Source organism: Lissotriton helveticus, chromosome 6 (genome assembly GCF_964261635.1).
Source record: "Lissotriton helveticus chromosome 6, aLisHel1.1, whole genome shotgun sequence".
In the NCBI taxonomy this organism is placed as follows: domain Eukaryota; kingdom Metazoa; phylum Chordata; class Amphibia; order Caudata; family Salamandridae; genus Lissotriton; species Lissotriton helveticus.
Genome location: NC_136067.1, coordinates 14,223,361 through 14,236,537, shown reverse-complemented (window position 1 = coordinate 14,236,537; position 13,177 = coordinate 14,223,361). Strand labels below are relative to the sequence as shown.

Below are 13,177 nucleotides of genomic sequence, written 5' to 3'. Positions count from 1 at the left end.
CTTACAGTTCAAGAACGATACATTGATCCTCCGGATGAACCCCAAATTCATTCCGAAGGTACCGACAGACTTTCATCTTAATGAACCGGTGGTTCTGCATTCTTTTTTTCCTCGGCCCTCAACCCAGGCTGAGAGGACACTTCATTCTCTGGACGTTCAGAGATGTTTAAAATTCTATCTTCAACGCACAGCTGGATTTCGGAAGACGCCCCAGTTGTTTGTGGCTTTTGGAGCCCCAAGGAAAGGATTTCCGTTGTCAAAACAAGGGATTTCTAGATGGATATCGAGTGCAATCCGTTTCTGCCACGAAGCGGCAGGCAAACCGTTGGAAGGACAGGTGAAGGCACACTCAACAAGAGCGATCTCTTCGTCTACAGCGCTGTTTGCAGGAGTATCGATAAAGGATATTTGCAGAGTGGCCACATGGAGCAGTACTCACTCATTCACGAGACATTACTGCCTGGACGCGGCTGCAAAGGAGGATTCGGCTGTTGGTCAAGCTGTCCTGAGAAATCTCTTCCAGTAAGAGGTGAGCTTTCCTCTCTTCCCTCCTTCCTGTGTTTTTTCTCACATTTCGTTTATTATGCTATGGTTACTAATTTATGTTTATGATGATATGTGGTATCATTTGTTGATGATAATGAGTAACTAGTAACGAAATGTTTGAGGCAGGCTAACTGCTATCTACTCTGATACAAGCAATGGGAATCTATGAAAGTTCCAATACTGGAGTAAGAAACAAGTTACTTACCTGTAACTTTAGTTCTCCAGTATTGGTAACTTTCATAGATTCCCATGCGCCCAGCCTCCTTCCCTGGGAAAGCTCACTTTTGGTCTAGGTGATTCGGTGGCAAGGAATCTATGAAAGTTCCAATACTGGAGTAAGAAACAAGTTACTTACCTGTAACTTTAGTTCTCCAGTATTGGTAACTTTCATAGATTCCCATGCGCCCAGCCTCCTTCCCTGGGAAAGCTCACTTTTGGTCTAGGTGATTCGGTGGCAAGGCAACGGCTACAAAAATCTGAGGCTCTGAGCTTTCTCAGGAAGGTTCCACAGGGTGAGGCTAATCTGATTGGTTGCTAGTGTAAGTTTGGGTCTTTTTACATAAGGACACCTATAGGTTACAAAATGTAACGAGGCCTAAGCCTCATTTTTTACTTTTTGCACCTATTAGGGTGTATTTACCTAGGTGTATATGTGTATGTGTATGTGTATGTGTATGTATATATATATATATATATATATATATATATATATATATATAATTACCGAGGCTCCCATTCCGACGACGGGGAATGATACAAGCAATGGGAATCTATGAAAGTTCCAATACTGGAGTAAGTAATATACAGCGCTCCCAGGCGCTATAAATACCAATCAAGCGCTCCCAAGCGCTTAGGCTTCAACAAGCCTGGGTAAAGGCAAGAAAAAGGTCTCTGCAGGAAAATGCAGCTTCTCCATGCTGCCAAAGGTCCCAGAGATTCCAAGGGGCAAAGCAAAGTCCCCCCAATCAGCCCAGGCAAGGCAGAGGGGTCCCCAGAAGTCCTCCAGGCATCCAGAAAAGTCCATCAGGCGTCCAGGGGCTGGGCAGGGCCCAGGGATTCCCCTGGGCCCAAGCAGCAGCACGCCCCTGGCATATTCAAGTCAGAAACAAGAACATTTTTAGAGTGTCACAGCACCCTTTTTATATCCAAAATCCTTTGTCTAAAGGGTGCAGGCAGTGTGAGAACCAGCTAGAACTGGTTATAGGGAATTCCTTTCACTGGCCAGGCTAGGGAAATCAGACGCACCCCAGGAGGTGGAGCCAGCACTGTGTGGGGAAAACCCAGCCTCATTCAGGACCCTCAAACCAGACGGTCAATCCACAAGCAGGCCCAGGCTCACTCCTCCCCTCACATCAGCATGCTAAATACTCCATTCACCACCGGGGCAGATCCTCCCAGACTCTTGGAGCCAGGCTCACCAGCCAGCCTCGGCCAATCACACGCCAGACACAAATTACACAAATATGCCAACTTCTAAAAGTGGCGCTTCTACACTAGACACAATCATACCGCATATACCATTGCACAGCATTCACTCTCACGAGTTCGTGCATACCATACTCGACCCTGCACTCCCCACACATCAGGAACTACCATGGGCATACATATTCCCCATTCATTCCTATGGGAGGGCAGGTCACTCACCACACATACACAGAGAGCTCACGCACTTTACACTGTACCACAGTGAAAAAGTGCGCAAAGGCCTAAAATCACCAACACCAGGTTCCAGAAACAGGCTAGGAAAAAGCAAAAAGTTTTGGGGTGAACCTGCCAAAAAGGGCCAGGTCCAACAGACGTCACTCTGCCAAGACAGTGTACGCCTGCCGGTGGCAAGAAATTTGTAACCTATTGTACAGAAATGTCTATTGATCCTTTTTCTTCTTCCCCCTCTCAAGTCCTTCTCTTTATGTTAACCCTTGCCCTGGGTCTGCTCTGGGCACTCTTAAAGGTACCTTTCGGACTTGTCTGCCTTCTTGAGGCTGCCAGAACAACCCTCTTTAATAAAGTCCTCTAATATATATAGATTTCTTAAGGGGCTTAAACATATGTTCCCACCTGCCCAATTCATCATACCTCAGTAGGTCTTTAATTTAGTTCTCACCTTCCTGATTTGTGCTCCGTTCGAACCTCTGCACAACTGCCCCCTCTGACTGATTACAATCAAAACAGCCTTTTTAATGTCAAAAACGTCTGCCAGAAGGGTGAGCGAATTACAGGCTCTTACATCCAAGCTTCCTCACCTGACTATCTTACATGATACGTTGGTTCTTTGCACTACGCTTCGTTCTTACCAAAAGTGGTAACCTCATTCTATGTGGGGAAATCGTTGGCCAATTTCTATGCTCCTCCACACCCCTTCAAAGAGGAGCAGCAACTCCATCGTCTGGACTCAAAAAAGCATTGTCGTTCTACCTTGACCGCACTAAAGTGTTCCGGGTGGACGACCAACTCTTCGTGGGGTAAGTTGGAACATAGAAAGGTCGTGCGGCGCAGAAAAGGTACTATCTTGCGATAGGTCGTCCTCTGCATCAAAATTTGCTGTGCTCTGGATAAAAAGCAGCCTCTGGAAGGCTTAAGGGCTCACTCCACCAGAGCTAAGGCTGCTACCATGGCATTGCAAAGAGGAGGTCTAGTCCTTGACATTTTTCCAGGCAGCAATGTGGGCATCCCTGTATACGTTTACCTAACACTACTTCCTGGACAGTCCAGTCCAAAAGGACGGCCTTTTTGGCTGCTTTGTCCTGCAATACTGCCTGGTCTAACAGCAGTCCCTAGTATAACTTGGATATCTGTTCAGAGGTAAAGAATATGCAGCTAGATTACTTTTTCAGATGGACAAGTTGCTCCCCTTCAGTACCGCCTTTTCTGATAGATACATCTGCCGTGTGGATTCCTCACCTTGTGAATATCCCCTTGCGCCAGCAACATTCGGAAATTCTATCCGCATATTCCTTACCAACTCACCCAGCCTCCCGGCACTGTGAACAGGCTTTTAGTCGGGGCTGATTCCTTTCAGGGCCCTAATTGTGCTAAACACATCACTAACAGTGCACTTAGTGGCTCTGCACGTGAAAAGTCGTGAAAAATAACTGCTGTCAGTGCGCTGAGGTGGTGCCTATTTAGGTAACGCAGACACCGCTTCCTGCGCTGATGGTGTCAAGTAGAGCCGAACGACACGACCTACCGGTGCTCAAGGGTATTACTCGAGCAAAAGTCTTCTGGATTCAAACTTACATCTGGGATACTCAAAGGTATAAAGAATCTGCAGCTAGATCATGTCTACTAGATAAGGAAAGTAGCTTGTCCTTTGGTGCTATTGCTAGTGAGGAGAGTTCCCGGGGTTCCATGTAAAGGTTGAAGAGGATAGGTGACGTGCGGATTCCTGGGAGAGTCCAAGTTTGAGGTCTAGCCCAACTTGGACTTTGAGGTGGCTTTGTGGATTACATGCTGTGGGAATGATAGAGGAGAATTATAAAGAACAAAATCTTCATAGGAAACTGCTTTGGGGATGTTTCCGTGAGGTCTGAGAGGGGGTTGAAGGATGACCATATTGGGGTGTTAAGCAGAGTAATGGGAGGGAGAGAAAAGGGTACCGAGCTGACAGATATTTTATATTCTTTCAGAAGAGGATGATAACATTGTATTTGTCTGTAGAATGTGGCATGGGCAGTCTGTCTGCGGTTTGTGAAGTGCTTGACTTCATTGAAGATGCTGCTGCTTCCGTTTTCTGCTTCACTGATGGTGTAGAATTTGCCCTGGGCTGATCTCATGGCATGGTCTTCGTGTAGCACCAAAGGGTTTTAGGGGAGTGAAGACAGCCGGTCTAACAGGGTACCAATTCTTCTATTTCCTTTAATGTTTGTGGATGGTGTGTTTGATCGAAGGATCATTAGAGTACCATGGTGCTTATTATTGCAGTTTGTTTTTATGTTGATGCATGTTGTGTGATTTTCCTGACTTGAGGTGAAGTTGGTGAGGAACGTATTGATTTTGGACTTTGGGGCAGGGCTGCAAGATGAGAAAAGTCTAAGCTGCCTCTTGTAAATGGAAATTATGTTGATGGATGTACAGTTTTGTTGCCTTTTATGTTGACCTTGATATGCTAGTTTGACTTGTAGCATGTTGATGAGGTAGCAAGCTGGTGAGTCCAGCCCAAGAGTATTGGTGCATTGCATTGGGTGACTAGTGAAGCTCAGGATGTGGCCTTTTGAGTTTTGGTTGACCAAGCTGAATGTGTCATTGAGGCTAAGGAGAGTCTGAGGTATTTCTGTACTTGAATTGCCTGGAAGGCTGAAGTCACTGAGGCTGATGGTTTAGGCATGCTAAATGGATGAAGTTACCGAGTGGTCTGATAAATTTGTCTATGAAGTCTTCGTTTTCTCTGAGAAGAGGCCAGGGTTTTTTTTTTTGTTGTTTTTTTTTGAAAAGGTGGAATGATGTAGAATGGATTTCAGTAAGTGAAATGTGATCATCTCCATGGAATTGAATGCAGCTTCTTTACAGGTCTGTGAATGCTGAAGGGTGAATGCACGTTTTTTTATTGTGTGTAGTTAGGTTACTGAATGCTGTTATCTTTAGGAACTAGGTTGGCTAGGGTGCGTCAAGATGTGGTGTTGAGCTGTGTTTCTTGGTGAAGTTTTGATTTGGAATGATGTCAAGCACTTCAGGGGGTTGAATTGATGAGATGGAGTTGGGGTGTATGTTCGATAATATGGGAAAGTGATAATTTGCCTATACTCTCAAGATGGCCGCATGGAGGGAGTGAATGGGACGAGCTCCGGGTAAAGGGATCACTTCTGTGGAAATCCCCGACCGGAGCGACCCCACAGTATCACCCCCTTCCCACTGAAGCCGTCCCCCACCGGGTTCTTAAAAAACCTGTCTGAAAGAGAAGCTGGACAATCCGAAATAGACCGGCGAGAAGAAGGACCCCTCCACGCCTGTGACCACCGAGGCCAGCACCGGCGCGACAGCCGCTCCCCCACCCGCTGTGAGCCTGCCGCTGCAGGGAATGCCCCCTCCCCTCACTCACCGGGTCTGACAGGGAGACTCTCCACCGGCCGCTCCATCGGTAGGCGGGACGGCGAACAAGGACCTCCGAGAGCTGTGCCTTTACATGCACGGACCGGCCCGCGGGCAAGGGCCGCCCTCCCCTCATCTCCTCATCTGCAGTTCGGCCTCGGTGTGAAGCGGAAGGCCCCGCTCCGGGTGGAGGACCTCACTCCAGTCCCGACGCATCTCAACCGACAGGGCTGCCTGTCCCTAAGATGGCCGACCTCGGTCAAACCCTAAAAGTCAATGTATCAGGTGAGCCCAAAAGATTGCGGAAATAAGGGCCCCCGATCCACAAGTCTACCGCTACAGACCGGGTTCATCGGTGCCTCCCTCGGGGGCACTCCACACTTATACCAGCCACTTATTACCGTGAAGGGCTCCCTGACCCTAAGATGGCCGACACACAGGACATCTTCCCAGCTACAAACCGGCCCGGATATGCACGTTCCTTCTCTTGTCGTGACTCTCCATTAACTCTGGATAAGGACATATGAACCTGCCCTCCCGTTGGCCCGCTAGGACCCTTAGCCTCCTTGCCTACCTGCACTGCAGATTTACCGACATTAGCCTTGGCCGCCTGTCCCCAATATGGCCGCCACTCAGGACGGCGACCTGCTTTGAAATCGATCCTGATTTGCCCTGCCACACAGAACACCTTCCAGCTCTAATTGAGACCGAACCTGATCCCTCTCTGCCTATGTGGGACTCGCCTGTACCATTGGAACAGGTCTGCAGATTTCTCGACTTCAGCCTGGCTGCCTGCCCCCAACATGGCCGCCACCCAAGAAATCGACCAGCAATGCTTTCGGTCCTGATGTACACTATCCCTAATATGGCCACCACACAGGACATCCTCCAGCTCTAAATGGACCGGATCTGCTCGGTCTCTACCTACTTGGGACTCGCCAGAAACTTCTGATCAGATCAGGTAAACCTGCCCTCCCCCTCTGGCCCACCTGGACTCGTAGTCTTCCTGCGCTGCCATTTTCTCGACTTTAGCCCGGTCTGCCTGTCCCTAACTTGGCCGCCACTCAGAACATCGACCAGCTGCGAAAGCGGTGCTGATCTACACGTTTCATGCGTTATCCGGACCCTGATATTGAACCTGCCCTCGCATTGCCCTTTCTTGCCCTTATGGACTTTGAGTCTCCTGCTCTCCCGAGTTATTAACTTTAGCCCCGGTGAGCTAGAGTTCACACAGAGCTTCCCCAAGCTCAAAACTCGGCCTGATCTCCCGGTCTAAGCCTACTCCGAACTCGTCAAGAATACCCGAACAGGGCCTCGGAACCTATCCCGCCCTTGAGACAACTCTCCAAAGCACGATACACTCTCCACACCGTCCCAATTAACCCTCCTCCCCTCTGTCCTCCGCCTCACTCCCCCTGAGCCTCTCCCCCCCGCCCAGCCAAGATGCCCCCAGCCGCACTATCGGTCACTCATCTTGACCCTTCCACTAACCTCCTCTCACCTCAAGGACCGAACACCTTCGCTATATCGTTCCCACGATCCCTCTCTTTCAAATCTAAAAAACGCTTCAAACAGAACATAATAAGGCAACACCCTGAAACGCTAATTGTTGACATTTACCACTGCACAACTAGAGGTCAGAAGAAAATGGACTTTATTTTCCACACCAACAGACCTGACGTTTGGGCCAACATCTTTAATACATCCCTCCCCATCTCCAAAACCACCTTCACTGATCACAACCGCAAACTGACAATCGCCCCCCTGAATCATCTATCCCTGACGGGTGACATCTCCATCACCATTTATAGGAACTGCACCATTCTTATCCAGGCGAAAGAGGAAAACCTAGAGTTCTTCGACTCTCTCTTCCCCACACTTAGGATGGCTACGACCCATTACCCACTCAAAACTCCCCCCGCCCATCCTTTCGGCTCCGCTCAAACCCTGATTCACCAGAACTCGCCACCCCAGCGTCCGACCACTACACTACCTAGTCCCTCCTCCACCCAGCCGCTCCCGACAGCCCTAACGCCCCATTCCTCACAACTCTCGCCCCCCGTCCGGCACACCCAACCTCCCCCCACTGAGCCCCCCTCGCCACCCCAGCGTCCTTCCACTACACCACCTAGTCCCTCCTCCACCCAGCCGCTCCCGACAGCCCTAACCCCCCATACCTCACAATTCTCGCCCCCCGTTCGTCACACCCATCCTATGATCCTAGACCATTCCCTAGCTCCAGAAGCACCTCCCGCTCTCTGCCCCCCCCTCAATGATCCCAGACCCCTCAACTACACCATCGCTCAATCCACCCCCACCAATACCCTCTCCCCTTGTTCACTCTGTTCCCTCTAACGAAGTTAACACGCACCCCCGTTTGGACAGTAATCCACCTCACCCTCTAACCCTCCCACAATTGATAGATAGACCTGACAACCCCATTACTCAACCTCCTAACCCGCCATTCCTCTCTCCGCTAGCTCTCACTTCCCCCTCCTCTGAAGCTATCTCCCTCCCCCGTAGGGCCCACAACACCCTTCCCTTAACAACCCTCCCACAACAAAACCCCAATCCAGATCCCGCCACCTCCCATCCTTTTATCCCTCCCACCGGAAACTCGCCCATTAGCTCCTCACACCCAGTACCTCCCAGTTCCATTGACCCCCCCTCCCCCCCTCACTCGAGATAGCGCAGCGCCTCGACATTGTTGAAGCTCAGATCTCGACCCTGATCCTAGGACTGAAGGAAACCCTCTCTGCCCTTGGGAATCTCCAGCTACCCCCCTCCCCCTCCGCCTCACACTACATCCCCCCGCCTCCCCCTAGGAATGATTTTCCCCGTACCGTCCAGGCTCATACCCTCCCTGGTCCCCTGCCCCCTCTCACCAAAGTCCCAACGAAGTCACGAGCAATCACTCCCAGCAGAAACTCTACCTCCTTCTCCCCTCTAGAAGTGAGCGCACTCGTCGCTTCACACGAACTCCCCCCGAACCAGCCTGCCCTGGCCCCTCACGTGATTCCGACCCTCTCCTCCTCGATCCAAGTCATCACCGGAATAGGTAGGGACCTGCCCACCCGTAGAACAATCAGACCCCCTCTTTATCTGTCCCCCATTCACAGAGCCATCCCTGACAATTTGAAAACAAAAGAAGACCCCCCCCCCCCCACTTGAACTGCATGCTTATCAACAGCCGGTCCGCAGTCAAACATGCAACGGAAATAGCTGAATCCATCCTCTCTCATGACCTGGATGTGGCCTTCATTACTGAAACGTGGCTTAACTCCCTATCCCATCCCATTCTGGATATGCTGGTGCCTCCCGGCTTCTCAATTATCCGTAAAGACAGGCCCATTCACAAAGGTGGCGGCATAGCGATCATCTACAAAAGCAACCTTGCAGTCTCTGAAGCTCCCTCCTACCTGCACAGCTCCTTCGAATGCCTATCGGTCAACATCAAATGTCACGGTCATAGCTCTCGTCAGTGCCATCTCCTCTACCATCCCCCAGGCAATGCCAACTAATTTAAAGCCCAGTTATCGGATCTGATCACCCAATCCGCACTTAATTACGACAATCTAATTATGGGCGACCTCAACTTAAGATGGAACGACCACAAAAACCCGCTGATTCAATCTCTCAACACCCTGCTACAAGACAACGATTTGGTCCAACATTGCTCAGAAGAAACACACTACAGAGGAGCGACCCTGGATGCCATCATCGGGAACAAAAATGCACTCTCGATTGACCACATCATCCCGGTGGACTGGTCAGACCACCACATCATTTTATTTCACATCCTGCAACCGGCCGTGTCACTCCCACCCACCCAAGCCCCCCCCAAATGGGTCAGGAACACCACCAGAGTTCCCCGAGACAAGCTTGAGGAAGGACTCAGCACGCTCCTCCCGAACACGGCGGAGCCCCTCTCTACCTCGGAACTCACCTCGCTCTACCATTCCAATCTAGAGCTTGTCCTAGATCAGCTGGCTCCTTTGAAACAAAAAAAACCCAGAAGCATCCCCTCCAGATCTTGGTTCTCTACTGACATTAATGAGGAAAGAAGACACCTTAGATCCTTGGAAAGAACTTGGAGAAACAACCCATCTGCCTTGCATCGGGACCAACTGAAGGCAGCCCGCAAAATATACTATACTCACATCAAAAGTAAGAAGACTTCCTTCTTCAGTTCTGCATTAGACAATGCCAGAAACCGCCCCAAGGAACTCTTCGACATCATTAGAAACCAAACCTCCATTCCCAAGGCGGCCAATTTAGCTGCCTCCAAAACCCAATGTGACAACTTCGCAAGCTTCTTCAATGAAAAAATCGCCAAAATCGACCGCTCCTTCATCCAGAGCCCTGCATTCATCCACAACACCCCAGTAACATCATCTCTCCGCTGGTCTTCTTTCCAGCCGGTCGAGGTTGAAATGATAAGCAATCTTATCGACGCAGCGAAACCCTCCTCTCACTCTCTCGATCTACTTCCCTCAAGACTGGCCAAGGACTTGAAGCTCACCCTAGCCCCAAACGGGCAAGATCATCAATAGCTCCTTAAGCGAGGGCCTCATCCCTGACTGCCTTAAACTAGGACAAGTCACCCCTCTGCTCAAAAAACCCGGCCTTGATCTCACAGACATGAACAACTTCAGACCAGTATCGAATCTTCCGTTCCTAGCCAAAATTCTGGAAAGATTTGTGCTGTCACAATTAACCCAACACTTAGAGAATTTGAACCTACTGGATCCTCTCCAATCAGGGTTCAGAGAGGGCTGCAGTACGGAAACCGCTATCCTAAATGTCCTTGACGACTTGCACATGTCACTCGACTCCAACCAATGTAGCCTCCTCATTCTCCTTGACCTCTCGGCTGCATTTGATGCCTTCTTAATGTCCTCCGAGAAAGAGCGGGCATCGAAAACACAGTCCTAAAATGGTTCGCCTCCTTTCTGAACAACCGCTCTCAAAGAATAAAGATCAACAGTTTCGAGTCAGACCCCCTCCCCATCAACAGAGGTGTTCCACAAGGATCAGTACTCTCCCCGCAACTTTTCAACATCTACATGGAACCCCTCACCTCTCTCCTAGGGAACTCTAACATCCCCTTCCACCTGTACGCGGATGACACTCAACTCTACTTGGAAACCACTTCGATCGCTGACATTCACAGACTTAATGCCACACTCATGGAGGTTCAACACTGGCTCTCAGTCAACCACCTCAAACTGAACGAAGATAAAACGGAAGTTCTCTTAATCTCGAACAAAGATGAAAACCCACAAATAGTGGAATGGCTCAAAGCCTTAAATGCCCTCAATGTCTCTTACTCCAACGGACTCAGCAAAATCACTAGGAATCACTCTCGACCCCAAACTGGACATGAAGAAGCATATCTCTAAAACCGCCAAAAGCGCGTTCATGAACTTGAAACTTCTCTACAAAATTAAACCCTTCCTCCCCCCCCAAAGATCTGAAACATGCCACCCAGGCACTCGTGCTCTCAAGAATTGACTATGGCATTGCTGTACTGACTGGAACAGCCAAGTCACACCTGGGACCCCTCAACTCCACCCTCAACGCTGCCGCAAGAATGATCACAGGAACAAAGAAATTTGACCACATCTCCCCGGCGCTCAAAGAACTCAAATGGCTTCCGATTGACCAACGAGCTAACTTCCGCACAGCCTGCCTCACACATAAAGCCTTGCATACAGGCAAACCTGAATACCTGGCCTCTAAACTCAAAAGGGCTGGACAATCCAGGAACCTCAGAAGCTCCAACACACTCCTGCTCATCCCGCTGAAATCACAGAAACGCAAGACCTCTAATAAATCCTTTGCGGGGAACGCTCCCAGGATTTGGAACTCCATCCCCCCACATATCAGAACGACCGCCTCCTTCCCACAATTCAAAACGCTACTCAAAGCCCTCTTCCTTGAACGCTCCGGTGCTTAAAGAGAAGCCCATCTCCCAACAGCAGAAATCCGATTCCTCTACGGTACTCAAATCTAACCGATTCACCCCCGAACTCCATCTCTTATTACGTTATTATTGCTGTTGTTTTGTTGGTGTACAGGCTTTATTCCCATCCTATCGTCTCCGATTCTTGTATTATTTGCTTATTGCCTTGATTGCATTTCTCTATTTGCTGTGAAGCGCTCTGATACCCCCGGGTCCAGCTAGCGCTATACAAAACTTCAATAAATAAAATAAAAAACATCAATCTGGCTCTGAGTTGGTGTTGGTTTCAGTATAATTCTGGAGACTAATTGTGTGTAAGGTGCAGGAAGGAGGACACAAATTTAAAGTAACTTCCAGGTATTTGCTGAGGTGGTAAAGGAGGTAGGGGTGCACCTAGATCTTCCCAGGCTCAAACAAGTGATCCCTTTGCCCTCTGTTTGCTGAAGGCATCATTGGGTGGTAATGAAAGAGTGATAAAAAGGTTGATTGGTCCGTAGGTTGGATGGAGAAGGTGCTCGGGGATTGAAGAAGCATCAGTCGTACATGACAAGCTGGCAGTTATGTTTGGGGTAACACTGCACTCTTGTTTTCAAAGGGAGGTGGCAATCACTGGGTTTCAAGGAACATTGGTGGAGGTCATGTAAGAAACCTGCGGTGGTTGCTGGAACGCTATCTATCAATCTCTGATGCTCATTCATGTATCTGCAAGTAAATGCATATTAAAATGGACTCCAATTTATCTTTACAGCATGATGGGGTGCCATACTGCCATGTTCCATGCTATGGATACCTGTTTGGACCTAAAGGTTGGTGATACATTCTTTTGTTTTCTGTGATTCAACATATAAGGGACCAATTTTGCAATTAACAATCTACAACCTATTTGTAATTTCTGACCAACAGAGTTACGTCAATGTTACTGTAGGGTATAGACCGATATGGACGTTATAGCTTGTCTAGTTTGCCTGAATCCTGAGACCAACTTCTTGCATCTTGTGGTTTTTGTTATTGTAATAGGTGAAAAGAAGTTAAACTGTGGAATTGCAATATTGAAAAACAAAGGTTATATCTTTGTTTTAATTAGGAGCACTTTATTTATTGTTTCCAAACAAACCTAAACTACACAAAGATTACAAATTCTAACATTATAGACCTTACACTTCTAATTTACACACCACCTTTAAATTACTTTAAATGTATTTACTCTTTAGCTACAAGGCAAACTTAAACTACACAAATTTAAAATTCTATACTTATACTGTTAATGTATAACTTACGCAACAGCTCAAATTATATTAACTCGTGCACCACTGTACAGTGTATTCAACTTGGTGGCCACACTACATTAACTGTAATCCGTACCTTCCCCATATACTGCTTATACTAGTTTCTATTACCTTACTTATACTATCTAAAATAATATTTACAGTAACAATTGACATAGCAAATCACATCATTTGTGATAACACTGCATAGTAGACTACTGTGCAATGAGGTGCACAAGTTCAAATAATTGAAGGAGTTGCATAACAAATTAAATATATAACTTTGGAATTTATCATTTTTGTGTAGTTTAAGGTTGGTTTGTAAAGCATACATTTGATAATTTAAAGGTGGTGTGTAAATTATACATTTAAGGTA

The 13,177-nt window shown here is 48.2% G+C and overlaps 1 protein-coding gene across 3 annotated transcripts in view; it reads left to right on the top strand.

The window, feature by feature from the left end:
• CRIP3 (cysteine rich protein 3) overlaps positions 1–13,177 on the top strand; it is a 376,762-nt gene that overhangs the window by 290,725 nt on the left and 72,860 nt on the right. For all 3 annotated transcript variants that reach the window (XM_078647288.1, XM_078647290.1, XM_078647289.1), the window contains exon 7: positions 12,285–12,342. In XM_078647288.1, coding sequence (XP_078503414.1) covers positions 12,285–12,342 — 58 coding nt within the window. The remainder of the gene's footprint in view (positions 1–12,284; positions 12,343–13,177) is intronic.